General features: G+C 60.5%; 1 protein-coding gene and 1 long non-coding RNA gene across 2 annotated transcripts; one reads left to right on the top strand and one right to left on the bottom strand.

Moving 5' to 3' along the window:
* Nucleotides 1-6,190: 6,190 nt before the first annotated feature.
* On the bottom strand, nt 6,191-8,452 carry DUSP2 (dual specificity phosphatase 2). Its single transcript, XM_005574979.5, has 4 exons — nt 7,981-8,452; nt 7,773-7,897; nt 7,172-7,391; nt 6,191-7,055 (listed from the first exon to the last, which is right to left on the bottom strand). Exons 1-4 carry the CDS (start codon nt 8,366-8,368, stop codon nt 6,841-6,843), a joined length of 948 nt encoding a protein of 315 aa, XP_005575036.2. The 5' UTR covers nt 8,369-8,452; the 3' UTR covers nt 6,191-6,840.
* Nucleotides 8,453-8,635: 183 nt separating this feature from the next.
* Nucleotides 8,636-11,329, top strand: LOC135966751 (uncharacterized). The gene is made up of 2 exons (XR_010580291.2): nt 8,636-9,072; nt 9,737-11,329. It is a non-coding gene; the product is annotated as an uncharacterized lncRNA (long non-coding RNA).
* The last annotated feature ends 399 nt before the right edge of the window (nt 11,330-11,728 follow it).

Genomic DNA, 11,728 nt, shown 5'->3' on the forward strand with positions numbered 1-11,728 from the left:
CCCGCCCCAACCACCTCCACCTGCAGCCCCCGCCCCAACCAGCTCCACCTTCAGCCCCGCCCCAACCACCTCCACCTACAGCCCCGCCCCAACCAGCTCCACCTGCAGCCCCGTCCCAACCACCTTCATCTGCAGCCCCGCCCCAACCAGCTCCACCTTCAGCCCCGCCCCAACCACCTCCACCTACAGCCCCGCCCCAACCAGCTCCACCTACAGCCCCGCCCCAACCAGCTCCACCTACAGCCCCGCCCCAACCTGCTATACCTGCAGCCCCGCCCCAACCACCTCCACCTGCAGCCCCCGCCCCAACCAGCTCCACCTGCAGCCCCGCCCCAACCACCTTCATCTGCAGCCCCGCCCCAACCAGCTCCACCTTCAGCCCCGCCCCAACCACCTTCATCTGCAGCCCCGCCCCAACCAGCTCCACCTTCAGCCCCGCCCCAACCACCTCCACCTGCAGCCCCCGCCCCAACCAGCTCCACCTTCAGCCCCGCCCCAACCACCTCCACCTACAGCCCCGCCCCAACCAGCTCCACCTTCAGCCCCGCCCCAACCACCTCCACCTACAGCCCCGCCCCAACCAGCTCCACCTACAGCCCCGCCCCAACCTGCTATACCTGCAGCCCCGCCCCAACCAGCTCCACCTGCAGCCCCGTCCCAACCACCTTCATCTGCAGCCCTGCCCCAACCAGCTCCACCTTCAGCCCCGCCCCAACCAGCTCCACCTACAGCCCCGCCCCAACCAGCTCCACCTGCAGCCCCGCCCCAACCACCTCCACCTGCAGCCCCGCCCCAACCAGCTCCACCTTCAGCCCCGCCCCAACCTCCTCCACCTACAGCCCCGCCCCAACCAGCTCCACCTGCAGCCCCGCCCCAACCAGCTCCACCTGCAGCCCCGCCCCAACCAGCTCCACCTTCAGCCCCGCCCCAACCACCTCCACCTGCAGCCCCGCCCCAACCAGCTCCACCTGCAGCCCCGCCCCAACCAGCTCCACCTGCAGCCCCGCCCCAACCAGCTCCACCTTCAGCCCCGCCCCTACCACCTCCACCTACAGCCCCGCCCCAACCAGCTCCACCTACAGCCCCGCCCCAACCACCTCCACCTACAGCCCCGCCGCTACCAGCTCCATCTGCAGCCCCGCCCCAACCAGCTCCACCTACAGCCCCGCCCCAACCACCTCCACCTGCGGCCCCGCCCCAACCAGCTGCACCTACGGCCCCGCCCCAACCACCTCCACCTACGGCCCCGCCCCAACCACCTCCACCTACGGCCCCGCCCCAACCAGCTCCACCTGCAGCCCCGCCCCAACCAGCTCCACCTACAGCCCCGCCCCAACCAGCTCCACCTGCAGCCCCCGCCCCAACCACCTCCACCTGCGGCCCCGCCCCAACCACCTCCACCTGCGGCCCCGCGGCAACCAGCTCCACCTGCGGCCCCGCCGCAACCAGCTCCACCTACGGCCCCGCCCCAACCAGCTCCACCTGCAGCCCCGCCCCAACCAGCTCCACCTGCGGCCCCGCCCCAACCAGCTCCACCTACAGCCCCGCCCCAACCAGCTCCACCTGCAGCCCCCGCCCCAACCACCTCCACCTGCGGCCCCGCCCCAACCACCTCCACCTGCGGCCCCGCCCCAACCAGCTCCACCTACGGCCCCGCCCCAACCAGCTCCACCTACGGCCCCGCCCCAACCACCTCCACCTGCGGCCCCGCCCCAACCAGCTCCACCTGCGGCCCCGCCGCAACCAGCTCCACCTGCGGCCCCGCCCCAACCAGGTCTGCTGGCAGCCCCTCCCGTGCCTACCCGTGGTTCCCACCCCAGCCCGGTCCCCTTCCCGGCTGCAGTGTGTGAAAGACACGCGGGACCCGCTTGGAGCGTGGCTCTGCTGAGGTGCCTTCCCGCCACCAGGGGGCAGAGAGACATCGCAGAAAGTTGCTCCAGGCCCAGCGGAGGCCCCAGCCCCGGTGTAGACCTATCCTCCAGCGAGGGAGACCCCCTTTCCTGCCCCGGCCTGTGCTGAGACACGAGGAAAGCTGTCTGAGACCCTGGGGGCACCCCCTGTGTATCTCTGGAAGGAGGTAAAGGTCACTGCACTTTCACAAGCTTTTTAGTACATATGGGAAAGTTCACTATCACAAGCACAGGGCTCCAGGAAATCTCACAAACCGAACAGTGTGCAACCAGCACCCCAGAAAGCCTGCCATGTGGGAAAGGTGAAACCCCCAGATGCCCAGAGCCTCGCAGGGAGTCCACCCCCCTAATCCCACAGCCGCTGGCATGATCAGTCAGTGTCTATTCCCATTTCACAGATTTGGAAATTTAAACTCCTTACCTATATCCCCCCTCCTCCGTACACCTGAGCCCCAGAGCCAGGTCACTCAGGGCCCCACCTGGACTGAAATTCCGGAGGCGGGGCTTGTCAGCACTGGGCAGCATTTGGGGACACGCCCACAGTCACCTGCGGCCAGCGAAGGGAAGCGACAGAGCCAAGAAGACGAGCTATTGTCCACAAGCACCTTTCAGCATTCCTGCTCTGCCTGGAATCCAGAGCTTCTCCAAAGTCAGGAATCAGAATCCCAGGGAGACCGTGATGGAAGCAGATGCCCTGCTGCCAGGGCAAGGTATTGACAGATGTCAGGATACACACCATGGATATGCTACTTAGCTTGTTGTGGTCATCATTTCACAAGGTATGCGTATGTCAAAATATCACGTTGTACACTTAAACATTTACTACTTTTATTTGCCAATTATGCCTCAGTAAAGCTAGAAAAAAATAAGTAAAATAAAGAATAGGACTATCAAAAAACAAATGCATGAGGCTGACCACTTAAGTTGAGTGTTCAGGCAGGCGCAGTGGCTCATGCCTATAATCCCAGCACTTTGGGAGGCCAAGGCAGGTATCACGATGTCAGGAATTCAAGACCAGTCTGGCCAACATGGTGATACCACATTTCTGCTAAAAAAAATACAAAAATTAGCTGGGCACGGTGGTGGGCACCTGTAATCCCAGCTACTCCGGAAGCTGAGGCAGGTGAATCGCTTGAACCCGGAGGCGGAGTTTGCAGTGAGCCGAAATCGCACCACTGCACTCTAGCCCCGGGCACAGAGTGAGACTCCATCTCAAAAAAAAAGATGAGTGTTCAGTAAAAAAAAATTAAAGTAGGCCAGGCGCAGTGGCTCATGCCTGTAATCCCAGCATTTTGAGAGGCCGAGGCGGGCGGATGACTTGAGGTCAGGAGTCTGAGACCAGCCTGGCCAACACGGTGAAACCCCATCTCTACTAAAAATACAAAAATTAGTCGGAAATCCCTTGAACCCGGGAGGCGGAGGTTGTAGTGAGCCGAGATTGTGCCACTTCACTCCAGCCTGGGCAACAGAGTGAGATTCTGTCCCCCCCAAAAAAAAAAAATAAATAAATTAAAATAATGACAAGAAATAATCACCCTGCTTGGGGACAGAAACAGAGTCTTTATGAGGACATGCAGTTGATCTGAGGGTATTTTGCTGAGTGAAACAAGCCAGTCACAAAAAGACAAATCCTGCATGATTCCACCTCCAAGAGGTATCTAGAGTAGCCCAACGCACAGAGACAGAAAGTGGAACAGAGCTTACCAGGGGCTGGGAACTGGGGAGGGGGGTTATCATTTAATAGGTATAGCATTTCAGGTTCGGAAGATGAAAAAGCTCTGGATATCTGTTGCACAACGATGTGAATATACTTGATAATGGTAAAGATGATCAATTTTATGTTGTGTTCTTTACCACAATTAGAAGTTTAAAAACTTAATAGGAAAGAAGGAAAGGAGGGAAAAAGAGAAAGAGAAGGGCAGTTTGCTAGATGACAAGCTATAAAGAGCACGGGGAAGGCAGAAGGGGAATGGGGCTGGGTACTGGGTAGGGTGGGATGAGGTAGGGCCGAGGGTGGGGTGGGCAGAGGCCTCAGCCACCAATGCAGCTTCGTGTGAGATGAGGCTGTGTGGTGTGAAGTCCCCTATGACTTAGAGCCCCAGATGTCCCCGCCCACCCAAGCTGGGCATGGGGGTACAAGTGGGTCCCAACAGATGCCCATTCAGGTCCTAAAGAAGGCAGAATAGCAACCCCAGCTCTGCCCAGTTCACACTGAAGTGGCTCGCCCCACCCCTCAGACAGCAGAGGGAACAAGGATCACCCTTCATTCGGCCCCACAGAGCAAGCGCCCACCTGTGCCAGGCTCCAGGCAAAAGGCTGAGCAGACCCCATGCCCAGCCGTGTTGAGTGTTCATCCTGGTCCAGATGCACACCTCGTACCTGCACACTGAAACTTCGGATCAACCTCACTCCTAGGGCCGTAGTTACCTAACATTTTCTGAGCGCCTACTACGGGCGGGCACTATATGGATTAACTTGTGTAAGTCTACATCCTGAGAGGTGGGGGCTAACAATGAAACTCCATTTTACAGACAAGAAAACTGTATACAGCAAGGTTAAGCAAAACCAGCCCCCACACTGTCAAACTGTGCGGCCCCCCTCCCAGGTACACCCTCCCAGGCATTCAGAATGCCGTAAGACAGCAGTTCCCAACCTTTGTGGCACTAGGGGTTCGTTTTTGTTTGTTCCTCTGTGCAAGATGGAGTTTCACTCTTGGCACCCAGGCTGGGGTGCAATGGTGTGATCTAGGCTCACTGCAACCTCCGCCTCCCAGGTTCCAGCAATTCTCCTGCCTCAGACTCCTGAGTAGCTGGGATTACAGGCACCTGCCACCAAGCCTGGCTAATTTTTGTATTTTTAGTAGAGACGGGGTTTTGCCATGTTGGCCAGGCTGGTCTCGAACTCCTGACCTCAGGTGATCCACCCATCTCGGCCTCCCGAAGTGCTGGGATTACAGGCATGAGCCACCGTGCCTGGCCCAGGATGGTGAGGGGGATGGTTTCTAGGTGATTCAAGTGCATTACACTTACTGTGCACTTTATTTCTACTATTACACTGTAATCTATCATGAAATAATTATACAACTCACCATAATGTAGAATCAGTGGGAGCCCAGAGCTTGTTTTCTTGCAACTGAAGAAAACATCTGGGAGTGATGGGAGACAGTTGACAGATCATCAGGCATTAGAGTTTCATAAGGAGCATACATCTCATATCCCTCCAATGCAGTTCACAACAGGGTTCGAGCTCCTATGAGAATCTAATGCCGCCACTGATCTGATAGGAGGCGGAGCTCAGGCAGTAATGCTAGCAATGGGGTATACGGGGAGCAGCTGTGATACTGATGAAGCTGCTCACCTCCTGCTGTGCAGCCCAGTTCCTAACAGACCACAGACAGTTGGTGCAGAGGCAACCCTTGGCTGGATGACACTCCCAATGGCCGAATGTCCCGGTGAGCCTGAAGTAGGACTGGCTCCCGCACAACCATCCCCAAAGGCCTCAGCAGCCCTGCTCACAGGCAGATCACAGCACCCCCTTCTGGCAGCCTCGACAGGTACCCCTAGGCTTCTGGCATGGGCGCAGCCCTTGTCTCAGGTCTCCACTGAACCTTAGTCCTATGCTGGGCCCGTAACTGGAAGTTCGACCAAGATGTGCCAGTTGGGTGGGTGTGCAGAACAATGAATCCCATCCCTGGTGACAGGTCCTCTGTACCAGACATGGGGCCACATGCCTTTGGGGGACACGAAGGAGCTCTGGAACAGGGGACACCGTGAGCCCCAGCCCTGGGATGTAGGAGAAGAGTAGGGAGGCCGTGCGGGCCTGCTGTGAGGAAGCAGAGACCCACACGGCCTGGGGAGTGCCTCTCGCGTGGGCGTGCACACACGCTCCCACAGGAACGCCACACACAACATGCACGTGTGCACAGGCCAAGACCACCCACCCCGACAGGACCACACCCTCAGGCACACACTTGCATCCTTCCATGTTCCGAAAAGGAAGTGGGGTCTGATCGGGGCAGCACTGGGCCCGGCTCCGAATCACAGACGGGACCCCAGCCTCCCAGAAACAACCCTGTTCAGCTCTGGAGAGAGGTCCCTGTCTGGGAAGACGCCAGCGCAGGGAGAACTGAGGGCAAGAGAGCAGCCTTTGTGAGAAGGGTCAGACCTGCCCCTTCCGGCCACCGGCCCCTCTGCCCCTTCACTTCCAAAACCCTGAGGGCACAAGGAAATGTGAGGTCCAAGCAGGCTCCCAGGCATCAGATGAGACCAGACACTGGGTTGTTGTTTTTTAAACAAAACAATATTTTATTGACACATCCTGAATGATCTGTATAAATATAAAGTGCTAAATTTCCAATCCCTGCCCACAGGGCTAGGAGGAAGCGGGGGAGGGAGTGTTAAATGTCAGCTGAGCACAAATAACTTTCCAGCGCCAGCACAGGCGTGAAAGGCTCACAGACTGACACACACAGCACGACACACCCATCACTTCCCAAGTCCCCAGCTTCCCCAGGAACATAGGGCTTGGGCTCCAGGCCCTGGGCGGACCAACCAACGGACAGGGATCCTGGTTGTCACAGCTTGTTCCTTGGAGCTCTTAGGCTGCCAAGGGCTTCAACATGATGGTGGACCAGGGAGAGTCCACAGTATAGAGTCCAGTTGATTTCCGCCAGAGGATGGGATGGGAAAGAGCAGACACACCCTCGGTTCCCGACCCCGAATGAGGGCCAGCCTCAGTCCCCCGGCAGAAGAGCACCAGGTCAGAAAGGCCAGCATGCCGGCATTGCTAGAGCCCCCCACGGGGCTTCTCAAATTGTAAGGAGGTAGCAGCCCTCCCAGAGGTGAGGGGACTGTGCCGGCCCAGAGAGGAGCCCACCCGTCCAGTCAGCTCCTGCCTGCACAGTTAGGGGGGCAGGCAGAGGGGCACCACCTCAGTGACACAGCACCTGGGTCTCAAACTGCAGCAGCTGCCCCATGAAACTGAAGTTGGGGGAGATGATCCCCCGACGCTGCTTAACGAAGTCAAAGGCCTCGTCCAGCCGCACACGGCGACTCTGCATGAGGTAGGCCAGGCAGATGGTGGCGGAGCGCGAGATGCCGGCCTGGCAGTGCACCAGCACCCGGCCCCCGCTGTTTTTCACCCAGTCTGCAAGGGAGACGGGGGAGTGGTGTCAGACGGCGTGTGCACAGCCCAGGAGACAGGTGCCCCCAGCCCTCTCCTCTGGAGCCCCTCGGGACCTCTGGGCAGAGGCGCCCCCTTACCAATGAAGCCTATGGCCTCCTGGAACCAGGCGCTGATCTCCACCATCTGGTTGTCCTCCACAGGGATACTCTTGTAGCGGAAAAGGCCCTCAAAGTGGTTGGGGCAGCTGGCGGACACGTTGAGGACGGCGGTGATGCCACACGCCTGCAGCCCCTGCAGGTCTGACGAATGACTGCAGCTGCCCAGGAACAGGTAGGGCAAGATCTCCACAGGGCCACCCTGGAGGGGGCAGACGGACGGTGAGGCCTTCGCAGCCCAGCCCCGGAGGGCTGGAGCAGCAGCGGGTGGAGACCCCATGGGCTGGCCGAGACAAGAGGAGTCCTCAGCCAGTCCTCCTGACCTGAGACAGGACTCAGGAATGTGCGGGGGACACACCGGGACACACGTGCCCCTCACACTCCCAACATACACATGCAAACGTACACAGACCCACACAGGCACGTGCGAGCAGCCGTGGCCCCACCGCCCCCAACACACACACGTATACAGGTGTGTACATGGGCAAACTGCTCGCATCCCCAAATGGCAGGCTCTTTCTCTAGAGACGCCCAGTCTGCGGTGGGGAGGGAGGGAGGGTCCGGGGCGGGGGGCAGTACTCACCTGGTCGTAGATGGGAGCCCTCGGGTCGGAGCAGCTGGTTTTGCTCCCTGCCGGCGGCGGCAGCGCAGGGGCGGGGGCCTCAGAGCACAGATCGGGACAGCAGCCCTGGAAGCCGTCGAAGCCTCCTGCAAGGAGGGGAAGGGCACGGTCATCAGGGAAAGCCGGGCTGGAGGCGGGTGGGGCGGGCCAAGGGCGGCCGGCGGCTCACCTCGCAGGAAGAACACGGCGGTGGGCCCCGCGCGGGTCTCGTGCAGCAGCGCGGCCAGCAGCACGTGGGCCGGGCCGTCGGGCCGCAGCTCCGCCACCGAGGCACTGCCCTCGTCCAGCACCACGGCCCGCGCCAGCTCCCCGCGGCCCAGGCGCGTCCTCAGCGCGCGGTCGGGTAACAGACAGGCGAGAACCGCCGCAGGGGGGCCCCGCGCACGGCGCCGGAGCAGCGCGTTCCAAGGCACCGGGCGCGCGGCGCGCACGTGGCGGCGGCAGAAGGCCAGGAAGGGCCGGCAGTCCAGCAGCAGCGTGCGTTCCGCCTCCCGCGGCTCCCGCAGCAGCGTGCCCAGCGCCGCGCACTCCAGCTCGCGCGCCGCCTCCAGCCCCATGGCCGCCGGTGCCTCTTCTTCCTTCCGCTCGTTACCGCGTCCCGGGCTCTCGTGGCGGTGGCGCTGCCCGAGCGGTCGACTCCTGGCGCCCTCCGCTGCGGTCCGGGTTAAATACCCCTGGGCCGGCCTCCGGGACACCATACAAGGGCAGAGCAGGAAGGCGCTGGCGCCCGCCCCCGCCCCTCACGTGGGGCGCAGGCTGGGCTGACCCGGGGACTCCGGAGGCGGGGGGGAGGTTGGCGGGGAAGGCAGGGCGCGGGGATGAACACACGGAGAGGAGGCGGGGACCAGCGACTACGGGAAGGGAAGGTGTTATCCGGAGTCGGAGGGACCAGCACCCCTCCCTTCTTTGCGCCCACCCTTTGATCTGTCCCAAGCGACTCAGTCCTGGGGAACCCAGCTTCACAGATGCAAGTCCCCCCCTTAGGGCCAGCGATGTCCCTTGGAGTACCCCACCCGCCAACCCCACGTTTCCTCTGCCTTTTCCCTTTCCCTCCCAGAATTTTCCTCTTAGAAATTTGTCACCGCAAACATTGACAAATGCCCGCTGCCACGGGTGAGTTCTACACTGGATGATGGGGAGGTCCCTGCTGAGATGTCCTATTGCTCATATATTTGGAGACCTTGGGCCAGAGGGACTTTCTCTCTCCCCCTCCCCACCCCCCATTGCCTGGATGAGACCAGCACTCAGCGTCTTGCAGTAGGTTGGTGGCCAAGCTAGGCCCGAACACAGTCCCCGAGACCCAGGCCCCTGGACTTGGGCCGAAGGAAATGAGGGGGTCCTGGGGCCTTTCGTGGGGAAAGTAGGGGTCTGAGACCGGCTTCCAGTTAAGAGTGGGGCAAAGCTTCTTCCTCCTGGGCGCAGGGAAAGCCCCCAGGCCCCGGAGAGAAGCACTTCCCGCTGTCACAAGCCCGCCCTGGAGGGAAGTCCGCTGACGCTCCTAGCCCTCCCCAGGCCTGCGGGGATTTCAGGACCTTGGCAAGGGGAAGAGGGAGAAGCAGAACAGAACTGGCCTCCCCCATCCTAGGCCTCCCTGTCCAGCCCCCCTGGGCAGCAAAGTCCAGGGCTAGCACTGCACCCGGAGGACTGGGGGCCTGGGTGTCCCCTCCATCCTGCCCTCCCCCAGCCCTGCTGCCGGATGTGGTGAGGCCCAGGTGTGCGTGGGGTGTCTGAGCCACAAGAATTGTTGGCAGTGAACTCCCAAACTCAAGCAGAGAAGTTCAGGTGGGTGGAGACAGTGTTACTGAACTGGAGCTGCCCTCGCCCTGCCCCCAGCTGCGTGGGATTTCAGAACCCACCCTCCAAGCCCCCAGTCTCCTGAGGCCCTCCTCCACCTCCTCTGAAAGATCCTTCCGGTTCTCCGGCAGACCCCTGTGTCCACGCCATCTTGAAGAGTGACAGCTAGGACCTGCGTGGAGCCCCCAGCCCTTCTGGACTCGTCTGCTCTGAGCTCCTCACAGCAGTGTGCTGTGTGCCTGGCTGTGTGCACGGGACCGTGGTACCTGTGCAGTTCCACTACGTGTGAGAAGGACCTGGAGCTTGTGTGTGCTGGGGTCAGAGCAGATGCAGAGGAGAAAACCCCAAGGACTCCAAAGGTCCCTGGGGCCACGTCACCGTCTCAGTGTCTCCATCTGTAAGGGGGAGCACATCGTGGCGCAGGGGCCCTTCCACACTGGTTCCAAGGCTCTAAGGCTACCCCACCGTCTGCGCAATTGGCTGAGGCCCTGCCCTCCCTGGCAAGCCAGTCTGGAGGCTGAGGCGGCAAAGTCCACAACAGAGCCGGGGAGTCTGGGCCACAGATCCCAGAGGCTGATAGGAGCCCTTATCATTGGCATCGGCCTCCAAATGACTTAATGCTGATTCCAGGGGCAAATTACAGAGCGTGCAGGACAATCAGGTCCAGTCTTGCTTCTGGGCTGGGAGCCACAGCCTTCCAGCTCCGTGAGAGGACCCCAGCCAGGTGGGATCCCTGATTCAGAAGTGAACTCAGCTCAGCCGTGTAAGGGGCTCCAGACCCCAACTCCTATGCTGAGCTGGGCCTCTTCCCCTCCTGGAGAACCCGGTATACCTTGCCGGGGAGTTCCGCGTGTGGGGAGAGCATTGCTGAAGGTTTGCTCTGATAGAGCAGTCCCTGGGACCTGGCACTCCTGGCCACGACCAGTGGTCTCTTTTTCTTTTTAAGTGACAGGATCTTGTTATGTTGCCTACACTGGCCTCAAACTTCTGAGCTCAAATGATCCTCCTGCCTCAGCCTCCAGAGTAGCTGGGACTATAGGCACCTGCCACCACCCAGCTCAGGACTGGTGATGGCTGCCTAACGTGGCTGCACCTGTGTCACCCCCTTGAGGCCATTTGCCTTGGGGCTGTCCCCTTTTCAGCTCTGGAACGTGGACTCACGGAGGCCCAGCTTAGCCATGAAGGAGGGCCTTCCTTTGCCTTCTTTCCCTACTCCCAAACTGGGGAAAGCCCCACCCCCAATTACTGGGTGAAAGCCCAGGGCTGGGGTAAGAAGAGGGGGAGAGACTCACAAACCCATGTCCCTCTCCCACTTTTGCTCTGACAAAAGCCCCCCAAGCCTTGGGTGCTGCCGCTGGCGATCATGTGCAGGACGCCTGCTCCTCTCCACCACCCCCTCAGAGTCTCCCCAACCACCGTTCGCCAGAGCCCAGCCTTGGGAGCCACAGCAGAGAGGAGGCAGGGCATTGGGTGTAAGGGTGAGGACGCGGTGAGGAGGGGTCTCTGCTAGGCTGGATGCCCCGCAGCCTGAAGGCTCTGGAAGCAGGACCCGGTCCTCGCCACCGGATGGAAAGGGGCTGACCCAGGTTGGGGGTCCCTGCTCAGAGCTCTCTCTGTTTTTGTTTTTCTCGGCCTGGCTCTTACAGAGCAGACACTGTCAAGTAAGTTTGGACTCAGCACTTTTTTTAAAATTGAAAACCTGTGAGACTCACAGGAACAAATGATGATTCTGCGTGTTATTCTTTTTATAACCATCTATTTTGACGGCTGTTTAAGCGTCACTGGCTCCTGCCTTTGGGATTCCAGGTCTTTCCTGGCCCCAGCAGCACATCCACCCACCTCCCCGCACGGCGAGTCTGCCTTCCACAGCTGCCTCACTCAGCATCACACTGATGCTGCAGAGCCTTCCTTCCTCCTCCCAGCCCCCACCCCCAAGCAGATGCCCCGCACCGGGCGGGAGGTGAGTGGCTTGGCTACAGGCTTGGCTACAGTGCTTGGGCCAGTTTAGGGATGAAGGTGAGAGTGAGGGGCCACCCCAAGCTCCGCCTGAGGGGTGAGTCAGGGATGACGCCGGGTTTCCTGTGCCAGGCCTCTGACGAACACGCCGATGCGGCGGCCACCCC

Source organism: Macaca fascicularis, chromosome 13, assembly GCF_037993035.2.
Source record: "Macaca fascicularis isolate 582-1 chromosome 13, T2T-MFA8v1.1".
Taxonomy (NCBI): domain Eukaryota; kingdom Metazoa; phylum Chordata; class Mammalia; order Primates; family Cercopithecidae; genus Macaca; species Macaca fascicularis.